The 14,285-nt window shown below is 52.4% G+C and overlaps 1 protein-coding gene across 4 annotated transcripts in view; it reads right to left on the bottom strand.

Moving 5' to 3' along the window:
• Nucleotides 1-14,285, bottom strand: part of APBA1 (amyloid beta precursor protein binding family A member 1) — a 216,642-nt gene that overhangs the window by 56,729 nt on the left and 145,628 nt on the right. For 3 of the 4 annotated variants that reach the window (XM_051846428.3, XM_051846441.3, XM_051846433.3), the window contains exon 2: nt 8,476-9,741. In XM_051846428.3, the coding sequence (XP_051702388.3) occupies nt 8,476-9,672 (1,197 nt within the window). In that variant the 5' untranslated portion in view covers nt 9,673-9,741. Of the gene's footprint in view, nt 1-6,570; nt 6,871-8,475; nt 9,742-14,285 lie in introns of those variants that run through there. The other variant, XM_089336940.1, reaches the window with a different exon arrangement.

Here is a 14,285-nt window from a genome sequence, read left to right as displayed (position 1 = left end):
AATCTTCCCCATCACCTTCTTTCTTTCCATGGAGCACAAAGTAACTGCAGAGCTTGCCTTCTCTGCTTGCATGAGTCTGACACGGTGATGGTCTGATGTTAGTGGGGGAGGCACCTGCCAGGTTCCAGGGCTTACCTGGACGCTCGAAAGGCGAGCTCAGATAATTGGAGACAAGACTGCAAATCCAGGAGAGAGCCCCAGCAAACGTTCTCCTAGCGCTCCCTTTGCTCTTTTCATGATTGAAATGAATCGTGTGCTCTTTGCCTGGGACTGCAAGGTCACATTTTTTCATTTTGAAGATGCAACAGTCAGATTATTGCAGCTTAAAAAAAAAAAGTACTCTAGTCATAGCAGGTCATCACATTTCGTGGAAAAATAGCTTGCTTCTGTTGCTGCTACCCACAGCGACGTTCTGCCATTTAGAGCGTGACTCCCCACCGGCAGGGATGCGACTTGTGATGGCCTTGACTAAGTCGCAGAACGGGCCATTAAAGACACCCTGGTAAAAGACGGCATCTCGACAACATCAGGGAACACCACTAACACACACGATGATGCAGAGCTGAGCAGAAATCAGAGTCCCCACACCTGACCTCAGCAGGCCCCACTCCCACAGCAGCTACCATTCCTGCTGCCCCACCCCCTTCCACAGATGCTTCGTGGTCCCCACTCTAAGCCTCTGTCCAGCCCAAGCTCCCAATGCTTCATGGGTTTCACCCTCAAGGGGCAACTCCTCTCTCCCAATTAGTGTTCTTCATCTTAGGTGGCGCAGCCCCCGCCCTGAACTGCTGCCTAAAGTGGAATGGAAACTTGCAGGCTTAATAGAAACACAGCCTGAAATTCACAGGGAACACTTAGCACACAACACTGCCCATCAGGAGGCCTTTTACTCAAAAACGTGCACACACCGTGGATAACAGAGAAGCGTCTGCCTGTCTCGATTTTCTTCCAAGAAAACAGTTAACAAGGATATGATGCCTTTCTATAGTGGAGGACCTCTGAATAATTGTCCCAACTCCTTTATGCTTTTAATTTAAGCCAAAGAAATACATGAACATACAAGGGGACGGCCAAAGGTTTTTGGAAAATGAAATGAGAAGCCAATTATTTTGGTGCAAAAACAATGTTGAAGGCCATGCAGTTTTTCATAATACACATTTTCCAGGCACTGTTGGGAGGCCCAGCTGAATCTGAAAAGTGAGGCCACACTGCACACATCACAGCAAACACTGCCAACACGGAGGTCTTTCCCTTCCCCACTTTCCATGGTCCCCCTTCTGGCCCTTCCAGCACTTTCTATGGGTATTGACTCCCATATCCCGAAATACCATGTTTATACTCTTGTCACTCCAGTTTTCGACAATATTTCTTCTACCTCCGTGTTGAAGATGGACCTCTTTCCCACGGCATGTCGCTGCATCCTCTCAAAGTCACACGTTTTGGGTTAGCAGGTGAGTGCTTTCGCCCTGGAGACTGCACACGCGCCCTTCCCACCAGGCCCCTGCACATCGCTGCTGCCTTCCTTCCCCATGTGACTACTGCTTTTGCTAAGGGCCATGACTGAGTGGATTTTCATTTGCTTAGTCTTTTCTATGTGCTCATCAAGAGTTCATGCCAAACTCTGCTAAACCCCTTTACAACTGCCACTGGCAGAGGGCAGTCCAAACGCGTCAGATCTCAGTTCTCTTTCTGGAGCCCTCCCGCCTGCAGTCTTGTCCTCTCGTCCACGCTGGACCCGCTGTGACCTCAGCCTTCTGCACGACGGCCTCCTGGGGTCTCCCTTCCCCTCACCTGCACAGTCCCTCTGCTGCCTTCCCCTGTCAGAGTCCCTGTGCCCAGATCTCATGCATGTTTTCTTGGTTGATTCTCCCATCTGGGCGGGGCAGTTCTCTCGCGGCTTCCTGAGCAAGGCTGCTGGGAAGGCAAACTGCCTGGGACCCTGCAACCCTTACTCTACCTTTGCACTGGATAGGAAATCAGACTGGGTGCAGACCCCCACCTCGGCGACTCCTGGTCGTCTGCCGCCTGTTTGGGACTCTCCAAAGGCCAAGAGGGGCTTCTGTTTCTCCCATCTCTCCTGAAACTTCTGTGGGTCTCTTTAATGTCATTGCTCTCCACAGCTACCCAGTGCAACCTTTTGATCTGGAAACTGTCATACCATTGACTCTAGCAATTACTTATTCATGGTTACTCCATTTTACTTATGTTCCTACTAATTTCCATCATTGTGCGTTGTTTACTGCTTCGATGTTTTCCTCCGTACTGCCTTCCAACCCAATTTCTTGAATTTTAATTTTCTGCCATTTCTTTTTTAGTTTAAAAGAAAATGTTTTTTTTTTTTTAGAAAAATGACATCCTATTCTAATTTAATGGCTCTCTTACCTTCTGCTAACTTTCTGGAGATGAGGATTCCTAGTGTTTATAGTCTTTCCCTGTTATGTTTCTCCGAGAGTCTTTTTCCATTTGCTTCTTTCATGTCTTTGTCCTTTGTGTGAGAGAGATTCTTTGAGGGGGCTGACGCCTGCGGTGCCAGCATCCTATAATGGGCGCCAGTTCTAGTCCTGGCTGCTCCTCTTCTGATCCAGCTCCCTGTTAATGGCCTGGGAAAGCAGTGGAAGATGGCCCAAGTCCTTGGGCCCCTGCACCCACGTGGGAGACCCAGAAGAAGCTCCTGTCTCCTGGCTTCAGATCAGCCCAGCTCTGGCTGTTGTGGCCATTTGGGGAGTGAACCAGCAGATGGAAGATCTGTTTCTCTCTCCCTCTCTCTGTAATCCTGCCTTTCAAATAAAATAAATCTTTTTTAAAAAGGAGATATTCTTCAAGCATCTGGTGAGGTTTTTTTTTTTTTTTTTTTTTTTTTTTTGGACAGTGAGAGAGAGAGACAGAGAGTAAGGTCTTCCTTTTGCATTGGTTCACCCCCTAAATGGCCACTATGGCCAGTGCGCTGCGCCGATCCGAAGCCAGAAGCCAGGTGCTTCCTCCTGGTCTCCCATGTGGGTGCAGGGCCCAAGCACTTGGGCCATCCTCCACTGCCACAGCAGAGAGCTGGACTGGAAGAGGAGCAACCGGGACAGAATCTGGCACCCCAACCAGGACTAGAACCTGAGGTGCCAGTGCCGCAGGCAGAAGATTAGCCTAGAGAGCTGCGGCGCCAGCCGAGCCTGTCTTAGTATTTAGGAGGGGGTACACCAAAAGCTTATTGGAGGTTCCCTGAGGGGCAGTGACCTCCACTACAAGGTGTTCATACAGGGCCCACATGTTGTGCTGGAAACTCCCAAACATCAGTCTGAGTTCTTTGGCCTGCTTCCCAGGGAGGAATGCTAAAACTTGCTACTGAGAACTCAGAATTCTAAGGCCCTCTCGGGGGTCTCACTGCTTAGCGGGCTCCGTGTTCCCCAACACACCTGGCTCCATTTTCAGCGGTGGCTATGCCCCCCAGCTCCTCAGGCCCACCTCTGTTCACAGGCACCTCTCCAGCTGCATGAGTTGGAGCAGGCAGGGGGAACCCTCACGTTGCCCCTGACAACTTTTCACACAATTCTCTGATTTTTTTTCAGCCATATGCCCACACTCCTTCCTACCAAGGGGTCTAGTGGCTCAAATCCCTGAGCCTTTCCGGGGAGACCTATGACACCGACCCTTAGCAGAACACAGAAAACAGAAAGCTGTGTTAGCATTGCCAGGCTTTGCTGTAACAAACCACCCCCAAATCCCTGTGGCTTAAAAAACAAAGGCTGACTCATCTCTCACAGTTCACATCCCACACAGGTCAGCCAGGAGCCCCGGGCATGCTGGCCCTCGGGACTCAGTCTGATAGAGGTGCAGTCACCTTGTAACCCTGCCGCCTTCATAGGAGGCTGCAGGGTTTATAACAGCGGGGCCTTGGGGAGTTCCTGCCCAGAGCCTACACATGCCGGCACTCACACACGTTCCTGTGGCTGGAGCCAGAGCTGTCCACTGTGTTGGAAAGGAGAACTGGAAATACCGGGGCATGGGAGTACCTCTGCCACCCCGGTCACTGCTGCTCACTGCTCTCAGTCTTGGCGCTGTGGACTGTTTCCCTGGCATTTTAGGAGGCAGCTGAGATGAGCACCCTGTCTAGCTGTACAACACACCACTCCAAGCAGCCCGATCCCTGTGATTCACAACGTGCTTGCTAACATCAACCTCTGATTCTGCTCTGTACTCACAATGATTCTGTTGCCTCAAGAGAGCTCATTAGGGACGGGCATTTGGCCTCACAGTCAAGAGCCATAGGGCGATGCCAGCATCCCATAGGGGAGCACCTAGGTTTGAAGCCTGCCTTCAGCTCCGGCCTCCAGCTTCCTTCTATTACAGACCATAGCAGGCACCAGTGATGGCTCAAATAACTGGGTTCCTGGCCGGCGACGAGGCTCAATAGGCTAATCCTCCACCTAGCGGCGCTGGCACACTGGGTTCTAGTCCTGGTCGGGGCACCGGATTCTGTCCCGGTTGCCCCTCTTCCAGGCCAGCTCTCTGCTGTGGCCAGGGAGTGCAGTGGAGGATGGCCCAAGTCCTTGGGCCCTGCACCCCATGGGAGACCAGGAGAAGTACCTGGTTCCTGCCATCGGATCAGCGCAGTGCACTGGCTGCAGTGAGCCAGCCGCGGTGGCCATTGGAGGGTGAACCAACGGCAAAGAAGACCTTTCTCTCTGTCTCTCTCTCTCACTGTCCACTCTGCCTGCCAAAATAAATAACTGGGTTCCTGACACGCATGTGGGAGACCTGGAAGGAGTTCCTGGCTCCAGCCTCAGTCCAGCTCCAGCTGCTCAAGGCATTTGGTGAATGAATGAGCGGATGGGGCATCCCTCTCCCTCCTTCCATTCTCTCTCTTACCCTCTCCCTCCTTATTAAGTAAACAAAAATTTTAAAAAGTTAAAAATATTTACAAAAGAGACCTCCTTAGGCTGTGGAATTTTCCAGAGTGGTCACTCTGTATGAGCATTTTTCAAGCAGGAGGTTTGGAGGCACTCTCCGATACCTAGGAGAGAGACTGCTTACCACAAATAAACCATATGCAAGTATGTTTTCACAGTGTCAGGAAAAAGGTATTTTTCACTGAGGGCTGAGCACCTAGTAAGTCAGTTTTTTGGTTTTTTTTTTTTTTTTTTTTGACAGGCAGAGTGGACAGTGAGAGAGAGAGAGACAGACAGAAAGGTCACCTTCCAATGGCCGCTGCGGCTGGCGCACCGCGCTGATCCTAAGGCAGGAGCCAGGTGCTTCTCCTGGTCTCCCATGCAGGTGCAGGGTCCAAGCACTTGGGCCATCCTCCACTGCACTCCCTGGCCACAGCAGAGAGCTGGCCTGGAAGAGGGGCAACTGGGACAGAACCCGGTGTGCCGGCGCCGCTAGGTGGAGGATTAGCTTATTGAGTCCCCATCTGCACAAGTCACCAGCAAACAAATGCCAGTTTGCTGCACATGGATAGTGCAGCGGTCAGGAGGGAGTGACCAGCAGGGTTACAGCAACTTAGCTGGGAGCGATTCTATCGAGTGGTAGTGCAGATGCTTTATGCCCTTGCCTGCTTCCCTGGAGTTCCTGACCCTGCTGTTCGGAGGCTACACTGCTGCTCTCACAGTAAGAATATCAGGGGTCTGCGCCACGGCTCATTAGGCTAATCCTCTGCCTGTGGCACCAGCACCCCGGGTTCTAGTCCTGGTTGGGGCACCGGATTCTGTCCCGGTTGCTCTTCTTCCAGGCCAGCTCTCTGCTGTGGCCCGGGAGTGCAGTGGAGGATGGCCCAGGTCCTTTCCCTGCACCCGCATGGGAGACCAGGAGGAAGAACCTGGCTCCTGGCTTCAGATGGGCACAGTGCGCTGGCTGTAGTGGTCATTTGGGGGGGCGGTGAGCCAATGGAAGGAAGACCTTTCTCTCTGTCAAAAAAAAAAAAAAAAAAAAGAATGCCAGGGTGCCTTCCCTTGGCCAGCTGACCGTGATCACAGCCGGATAGCCCCTTTTATTCAAACTGCACGTGTGTTAGCAAAGGATTTGGTCAAGTGTCAAATCCACAGCCCTTCCATGGGAAGCCTGCCCAGATAATACCTTTTCCCCTCTTTTAAGTCTGTGATTCTCAACCTTTCACATTTGAGATTCCAAGAGAGAACTAAAGCAACCCAAAGCACATCACAGGCCCCATCTCAGGTGTGGTAGCTGGGAGAGGAAGGTCGGTCTCTTGCATTTTTAAGAAGCACCTCCCAGGCACAGCTCAGAGCACACTGCTTTGAACGGCTCTCATCCATTTTCTCCAACAGCACACACGGCAGAAATGCTCACTACATATTTTCTGGTGCTGAGGTGGTAGCAAATGATGGCGTCCCCATAAATACAGCACAGCAGAATGCAATAGATCCTACACACTCCAACGGCTTGCAAATGGATGGGAGGATTTTTACAGCATAGGTTTTTGGATTTGCTTTGAATTAACTATTCATGGCTGTTAAGTTCTGCTCACTAACTGCTTTGCATCAAGCTGAATCTGACTTTAAATGCATGATTGCAACTTCTGTAATCATTCCACCTTTTGAATGAAACATCATGGCACAGGGTTACCTTGTTCTGATCCAAATACATACGCACAGGGCCCCTACCGCTGGCTGTGCTGTGAGCTCCTCGGGAAGCTGCAGGTCTGAAATTTCACGGAGCCGGAGCGGCTAAGAAAGCTGGAGGAAGAGGCTGATGCGTCCCTGGACCAACCGCTCCTGCAGCTTTTTCTCTGATGGCTTTCCAAGGTTCTAAAAAGATGTGCGGCTGGTCTCACGGCAGCTCCCTTTCCACTTACGCTTGCTGTAACCCTCCTCCCATCCCCATCACTACCCCCAAACAGGGAGGAACCTGGAGACAGCTGGAGGTCAAAGAGAAGTCCACCTGTGAGTGCACCTGTTTTGAACTGACTCAGAAGCTCTGAAAACAGAGATACAAGGCCCATCTGAATTAACTGACCTGATGCCACCCCTGGCTGGGAAGGAGGCAATTCCTTCCCATCCTGTTTCCAATCTTCTGAAAGTGCTAGCAATTGAACAGGCTACCAGCAAACACGGGTGGTTAATAAAACAAGAGATGCACGCCACCGCTCTGACCCGCACAGCCCTTTGCACGTAATCAAATCAACGAAGAGCTTAGCGTAGTGGTACACTGGAAAAAGAGCCTGGTGCAATCATAAAATGCAAAATTCAAAGACACCGACTTTAACCTCTGGACTCTTCTCTTAACCCAAGCTCCGTATTTAAATGCAAGTGCTTAAAAAGTACTCAAGAGAATCGGAATGGGGAGAAAGTCTTTATGGCTAGGAAGTAGGGGCCAAGGTTAGCCTTCTTGATTTACTGGGAATAGGCTGGGACACCCAAGCTTGCCATGTTACCTAATGTCTTAGGTATTTCAATAATGGAACAAAATGCCAACGGATAAAGCCACAGCTCAGGGTAGCTCCTCAGTTTACAACTGAAAACAGATACATTTTTTTCTGAAGGGGGAAGGTTGTGCTAGTATTCCCAGAAGGAAAAATTCCAAAGCCCACCGGATGTACGAATAAAACTGCAGGAACCCTTCTGGGAGATGGTTCCAGAGGCCATGCCACCCACCCCCATCTCTAAGGGACTGCGTTAGAGCAGCGAGTTGCCAGCAGCTCCCCTGGGAACGTGTAGCCACAGCAGTCAGCTCCCCCAGCCCTGCCATCCTGGAAAACAGCAAAGACTGAGACACCGCCCAGCCTTGGGCACAGGATTTAGAAAAGGCTCCTCCCAGGCGGCCCCGCTTCACCTGGCTCTGGGGCAGACACGGAGCCTCCGACCCATTCTCTGCATCCCACCTGATCAGCGGCACTACTGATTAATCACAACAGGCTTGTTAGCCCCAGTGTGGTTCAGCTTCCCTCCTTGGCCCAGGTGCGCAAACTGCAGCCAGCACACAGCCCCGCCGGAGACCGGCTGTCTCAGCTTCAAATCCTCTGCGGTACTACGAGGTACAACGAGTTGGAGCCACCTTTTCCCATCTTTCCAGCCCTGCTTACTGTCTGTAAGAGAGAAACCCCTTCCTGCCTAACCCTAAAGACCCTGGCAGATCTGAAAGCCAGAGCTCTCCTATTGCAAGCTCTCCTTCGTGGATCAATACTTTCTCCGCTTTGCAAAAACCCTTTCCAATAGAATCTCCTTACTTAGTATGGACTGACTGTCTTTTTTTCAAGTTGGCATCAGAAAGGCAAGTTTTGGGTCGCTGGGGATGCAGCACCCAGTAATCTCTCAACAAACCTGCAGGACCCATGGGGGACACTGGATTACAGCGCTCCACTATGGGTGCACGCTGCTTGAGGCTTACGGACACGGAAAATTCTTCACGCCCCTCCAGACCATGTATCCCACAAAGTCACCTCCCAGGGACACACAAGGCTGCAGAGCAGCCGTCTCGCCCCCTCCCCGCCGCAGTGGAGCCTAGCCGGCCAGCGCGCCCGCCCAGACTTACGTCTCCGTCCACGGGCCTCTGGTCGTCACAGTCCCTGGTGGGGCTAATGTCCTGGCGCATGACCCAGATGGGCTCTTTGGGCTCGTCGGGGGTGTAAGGCGAACGGATGGTCCTGGTTTTCACCTCCTCGATGGCCTCCTTGATGTCCTTGATGGCCAGCGAGATGGCATCCCTCTTCTCCTTGCTGTACCGCTGCCCGGCCTCACCGCCCGTCGGCCCCGCCGCCCGCTGCTGCCCTGCCGGCGTCTGCAGCCCGGGGCTGTCGGGGCGGCCCCCGCCCGGGGTGGGGGCGCGCTCCAGGTCCTGCTCGGCCTCGGGCATGTCCTCGGCAGCCTTGTCGAGGCTCTGCGAGCTCATGCTCTGCTTGACCTCGGCCACGATCTGGTCGATGTCCTCCTCCTGCTCGTAGCTGTCCATGCGCGGGTAGGGCGCAAACTCGGCCTCCTTCTCGGGGCTGTCGGACTCGCCATCGGAGCGCTCGTCGTAGTGGTGCAGCCGCGCGCCCAGGGCCTCCTGACGGTAGGCGGCCGCCTCGTCGCGCTCCTGCTCGTAGAGCCGCAGCCCGTCGCGCGCGTCCAGCTCCGGCGCGTCCCCGATCTCCTCGTACACGTGCTCCTGGAGGCCGCCATAGTCGGCGTAGGGCTCAGCGTAGGGCTCGTCCTCGCCGCGGTGGAAGAGCCGGTGCGTGTAGACGTAGCCCGAGTAGGCGGCGTTCATGGCCTCCTCGTGCTCCAGCGAGTGGAAGTGCAGGTGGTTGGGCAGCGCCCGGCGGTGCGTGGCCTCGGCGTGCTCGGCCTCGGCCTGCTCCGTGTACTCCTCGGCCTCGGGCCGGTACTGCACGGCGTAGGCGCTCTCGTCCTCGGCGTCGTAGCCGTCGCGGGCCGCGGCGATCACGTCGCCCTCGGCCGTGTCCGTGTGGTTGTGGAAGCCACTCTCGGTGCTGGCGGAGCGCGCCAGGCAGTCCCCGCGCTCCTCCTCCTCCTGCTGCTGCTGCCTGAGCTGGGCGCGGGGGTCTTGGACGATGGCGCGCCCGCGCGGGTGGCGGCCCGCATAGTGTGGCTGCGGCTGCTGCAGCGCCTGCTGCTGCTCCTCCTCCACCTCGGGGCGCTCCAGGTCGGCCTCCACCGACTCGTTCACCTCCCCGCCTGCCGCCTCGTCGGTCACCTCCACCTCCGTGGAGCCCTCCAAGTGGTTCATGGTGGGCGTCGGGGACGGCTGGGAGAGAGGCTGGGCCGGCTCACTGCGTTCTCATTTTGCTCCGCTGGGCTGGGAAAACAAGATGAGGAGAAGCTGTGTTACGTGGCTCAGACGCTAGTGCTGAGCTGAATACCAAGATAACCATAAAAACAGCTGCTACAGATCCTTTCTGCATCTGGGTCAATTAAAAAATGATTGCAAATTTAAGCTCAATCCGACCATTCGTAGCTCATTCTCTTTGTAGTGTGTGTCATAATTTGTAATTACATATCAACTTGTTTAATTGCTTATTGGCTTTCTGCCTCCCCCTGTCCCCGCCCCCCCGACGGAGAGCCTCTTGAGAATTTCTTTCTGCATTAGGCACACTACTCGGGGTCCCTGGCTGATGCATATGAATACGAATACGGAGTACTACTAAACCGAGCGGGCCGATTCACTCTTGTTCTGGCTGCGGAGGGGTAATTTACTCTAAGTTGACCTGGGATCCTAGGAGCATTCTAGAAAGAATTCTTTAAATAAATTTCAGAGAAACAAAAATGTTCTTGAAAGCTTTTGCAAGCCCCTGCTGTCCGCACCAGTACCCCCTGGAGGCGGCGCTGGGTCCCCAGTGGGCTCCCAGGACGGCTTTGTCGTTGCTGGCTCTGCCGCCTCGGGCGCGTGGCTTCATTTTTCTCCGCCTCCTTGATGAGACTGAGACTGAACCTGTTTCCTGCGTGCATGTTACAGCTCTGACACAGGGAACAAAGGACCCCACATAGTCAAGAAAGGTTGGCAAATGCCGGGCCACAGGTGACTTTTCATGTTGAATATTCAAAGGATGGGGAATGTAGGAAGCAGGGTTTCTTAAACATTTTGACCAGGGCATGGTTTCCCAGTCATCAGTGTTGTGGAAAATACTCTTAAAGAAACAGTGCCCTGCTGGCTGCTAAGACTCACTTCCCCATAGACTCTGGATTTAAAAATCTGTGAGTTGCTATTATAGTTGAAACTGGAAAATATGGCTATTAAAAAATTGCTTTGCTTATTTCCAGAGAAAGGTGTAGAGAGATTTGGTTTCCTGTCTTATCACTGTCGCTCCCCGTCTTCGTGGAGGAACGACACAGGACCCTGCGCTGTTCTTTCTGTCTGCTCGGCCCTCCCCGGGTTTGCTGCTGGTTCTTCCCGGGTTGGCTATTGTCCCTTCCACCTCCGTGGAAGGGCGCTTCCCCCTGCCACATTCCCCACTTCCGCAGGGGAGCGGCACACCGCCAGCCGGCTCTCTCGGGGGCTGCACAGGTGTTCCCCTTAGATAGATGTTCCCCTTAGATGTTCCTGGTGCATGTTGTCTCTCTCCTCCTTTATAGTCCTCTTCACCAATCCCAACTCTGCTACCTACACGCCGAGTACACTGCTCTCCTCCAATCAGGAGCAGGTCCTGCTGTTTATTGCTTGAACTGGAGGCAGCTGTGTAGAAGCTGTTTCTCCCTTCTCAGCGCCATATTGTGGGAGAGCAGATGCATAGAATAAGTCTTAATTCCAGTAACTTAGTCTAGTCCGAGTTGCTCCCCACAATCACTAATTCGTCTTCTGGCCTCATCTGTGTATCATGAACAGACAGCAAGGATGTAAAGAATCAGAACAAGCAGGAGCCCTGTGATTTAGAGACATCTGCAGTGAATGCTACAATGTGTGTCTGCCGTTCTCACTTTGGGAGAGCCCCTGTTACACCTGGATGGATGGATGGATGGATGGGAAGTAAACTCTCGAAAGCAGGTGCAGACAAGTGCGGAAGGGCCAGGGGCCTCTGGCTGACTCGCTGCCATTGGGGTGAACCAGAGTCCACTCAAGTGCCCACCACAACCTCAGCGGGCTCCGCTAGTGCTTAGGCTGTCCCAGTCATAAAGGACGCTGCCACTTTGGAGCGACAAGAGCCACCTGCAGGAGAAGGACCATGTCTCCCCCATCCCCTGATGGACCCTAATTAGAAGATAAGCATGGTTTACTAGACGAACATTCCTGCTGCTTCCCTAGAGACGAGAGTCCGGCTTCATACAAATCAGACCCAGGTTCTTTCCAAACATTGTGGTTTCCTCCCGTCAACCCCTGAGAACAGTGCTTCTGCTGTCTGTGTAAGAGGTTTCCTAAAGCAAGGACCTTTGAGACCTTGAACAGAAAAGGTACGTGGTGCAGCTGAGGGCCCTCTGGTTAAGTCACTTCCAGTGGATTATGCAAAACACAAATATCGTGGGCAATTCTACCCAAATTTCCTTTAGAAGAACTTTCTAGAAACAACAGATAAGCGCCTCATTTAAGGTACATGGCTCCTTAATGTGCCCATCTAAGTCTGGAGGGCACATAGCACAAGGTTTCACAGAGACAGATTCAATCCCACCCTGCACTTGTCTGGCACTGCAACCCTGAGGTGTCTTTGCTGTGTGAGCTCAGTGTGAGAAATGCAGTGACAACCACACAAAGGTGCCTGAATGGCCAACAATTCACAGTGACCGTGGGAGGAACTGACCCAACCAATGCTCTCAGTGAAAATGGCCTCTCTCTCTGACCAAGTATACTGCGGCATGTATTAAAAAGAAGTGTGGGTTTTCTTTGGATTAAAACCATATCTGCCCAGTGAATGGGGCTTTCTTGTAACTTATTGACTCAAAAGCAATGGAATGTCCATGCATGAACATGTACATCATGGTAAAGAAAGCTCCTGTGGGAAAATACTGTTAAACACGGCAGCTTTGGTACAATGGAGCTTTCTGTTCACTTAGTATGTTCCCCTCATGCCTCCCACCCCCAGGCCTCAGGGGAGGATTTATGTATAGGTGGTTTGTCTTGCTCACCACCATGCTTTCAAGAACATGGTTGGACTGTGGTACTGCAATATGTCCACGACACATTGATGGGAGGTATTTCCCTAGGACAAGCTGGTAACTTCCAAGGAAGGGGCTGAAGTTGGCGGTCAGGCCCGTCGCTGGCACACACGAGGACTATGCCCCATCCCCTGTCCTATTTAAAGACTGTATTAAAAAACACTGATGTCGTTTTCAAGAATGCCAGGTTACTATGGGAATATGTATTGGTACAACCTTTTTTGAAAGCACTTTAGCAAGATGAATTAAAGTCTGCAAAAGCTAACATACATTTTGCCCCAGTAATTTCACTTACAGGAGTCTTTAAAAAAAAAAACCTGATATGAACAGAGATGTTATTCATAATATTTGCTTTAAAAGCAAAATTTACAAATAATATTAAGCACTGAGTACTTGTAGGTACGGTTGTTAAACGCGTAGCCTCTTTGCCATCTGGGAAGATGGAGCATTTTCTCCACAGGCAGCTCCACCTGGAGTCCCCGCAGCACTCAAACTCACCAGCTCCAGCTCCCCACCCTCCCTCCATACTCTGGCTCCCCAACCTATCCCCCACCCTTCATATCTCCTGCAAAGGTCACTGTCACCATCAGCCACGCACTGGATTGTCTCCAGCCTGCACCTCCTACCCCAAGCTAATGGCTGAGCTTATTGCTTTAACGACTCTCAGATCATCGTAACACCGTTGCCTTGTCTTGGTGTTAGCTACCAGTTGTTTCCTGGACTCCGAGATTTCTCAGCCCCCTGCACCCTCCACCCGCCAGCCTGATGGTCTTTCTAAAATACAAATCTGAATCCCATAACCCTATGCTTCTGACCCTGCAGTGATTCCCCTCTAGTGCATGGTGCAAATGCTTAGCTAACTATGAGCCAGGCTCAATGAGGCATGTTTCACATAACAACTCACTCAATCCTCACTTGAGCCCAAGAAGAGAGTGTGGTCATTATTGGCTCTTTTGCAAATGAGGAGACAGAGGCCTGGGAGCTTGGGGGATTGCCCAGGTAGCACACCCAGCAAGGGATGGTGCTGGTGTTTGATCCCTGCTCTCTAGCTCTAGGGTCTGGTGTCATGAGTCCTGTTCCGGGTAAAACAAGCCTGTGGGCTGCGTTAGCCCTCCAGCTACATCTCCACACTTCATGCTACACCGTCTGATCCAACAGCCCCAAGTCCTGGCACTAACTCCCAAGATGCTCCCATTCTTGGGCTATTTTTCACCTATTCCTCTTCCTGCTGAATCTTCCTTGTATTCCCCAGAGCAACTCCATACTCAAGTATCTGTTTGGTGCCTGTCATGTCCAGATGGGGTCCCAGGGCTGAGCAGTGGCCAGGGCCAGGGAGGCTTCCTTGCTCTTAGGAAGCCCACTGTTCTCATGCATGGGGAAAGGAGAGGGGAACGAACAATAATTACAGAAAGAAGTCAACAGGATAACTTCGCAGTGAAACATTCCATGAAGCAAATACAACAGGGGTGATGGCACAGATACAGAGAGTGTGCCACGCGGATACTGGCATAGGAGGAGACACGAGCTGAGGTCTGGACCATCAAGAAAGCGGCAGCCTTGTAAAGAGGAGAGGGCAAGGGCCTTGAGGCGACAAGGGACCTGCTATTGAGGGACAGAAATGTTTGTAGGCAGGTGTGGAGCGAGTAGGGGCCAGTGTGATGGGAGATGAGGATGGAGAGATGGGAAGGGCTGAATCAGGCGGGGGCTGGCACATCAGGTGTGGATTTTACCTCAAGGGCAGTGCTGTACTACTGGGGA

Source organism: Oryctolagus cuniculus, chromosome 1, assembly GCF_051225735.1.
Source record: "Oryctolagus cuniculus isolate XC-2025 breed Fujian yellow rabbit chromosome 1, ASM5122573v1, whole genome shotgun sequence".
NCBI classification, from domain to species: Eukaryota; Metazoa; Chordata; class Mammalia; order Lagomorpha; family Leporidae; genus Oryctolagus; species Oryctolagus cuniculus.
This window is presented reverse-complemented; position numbering and strand designations above follow the sequence as displayed.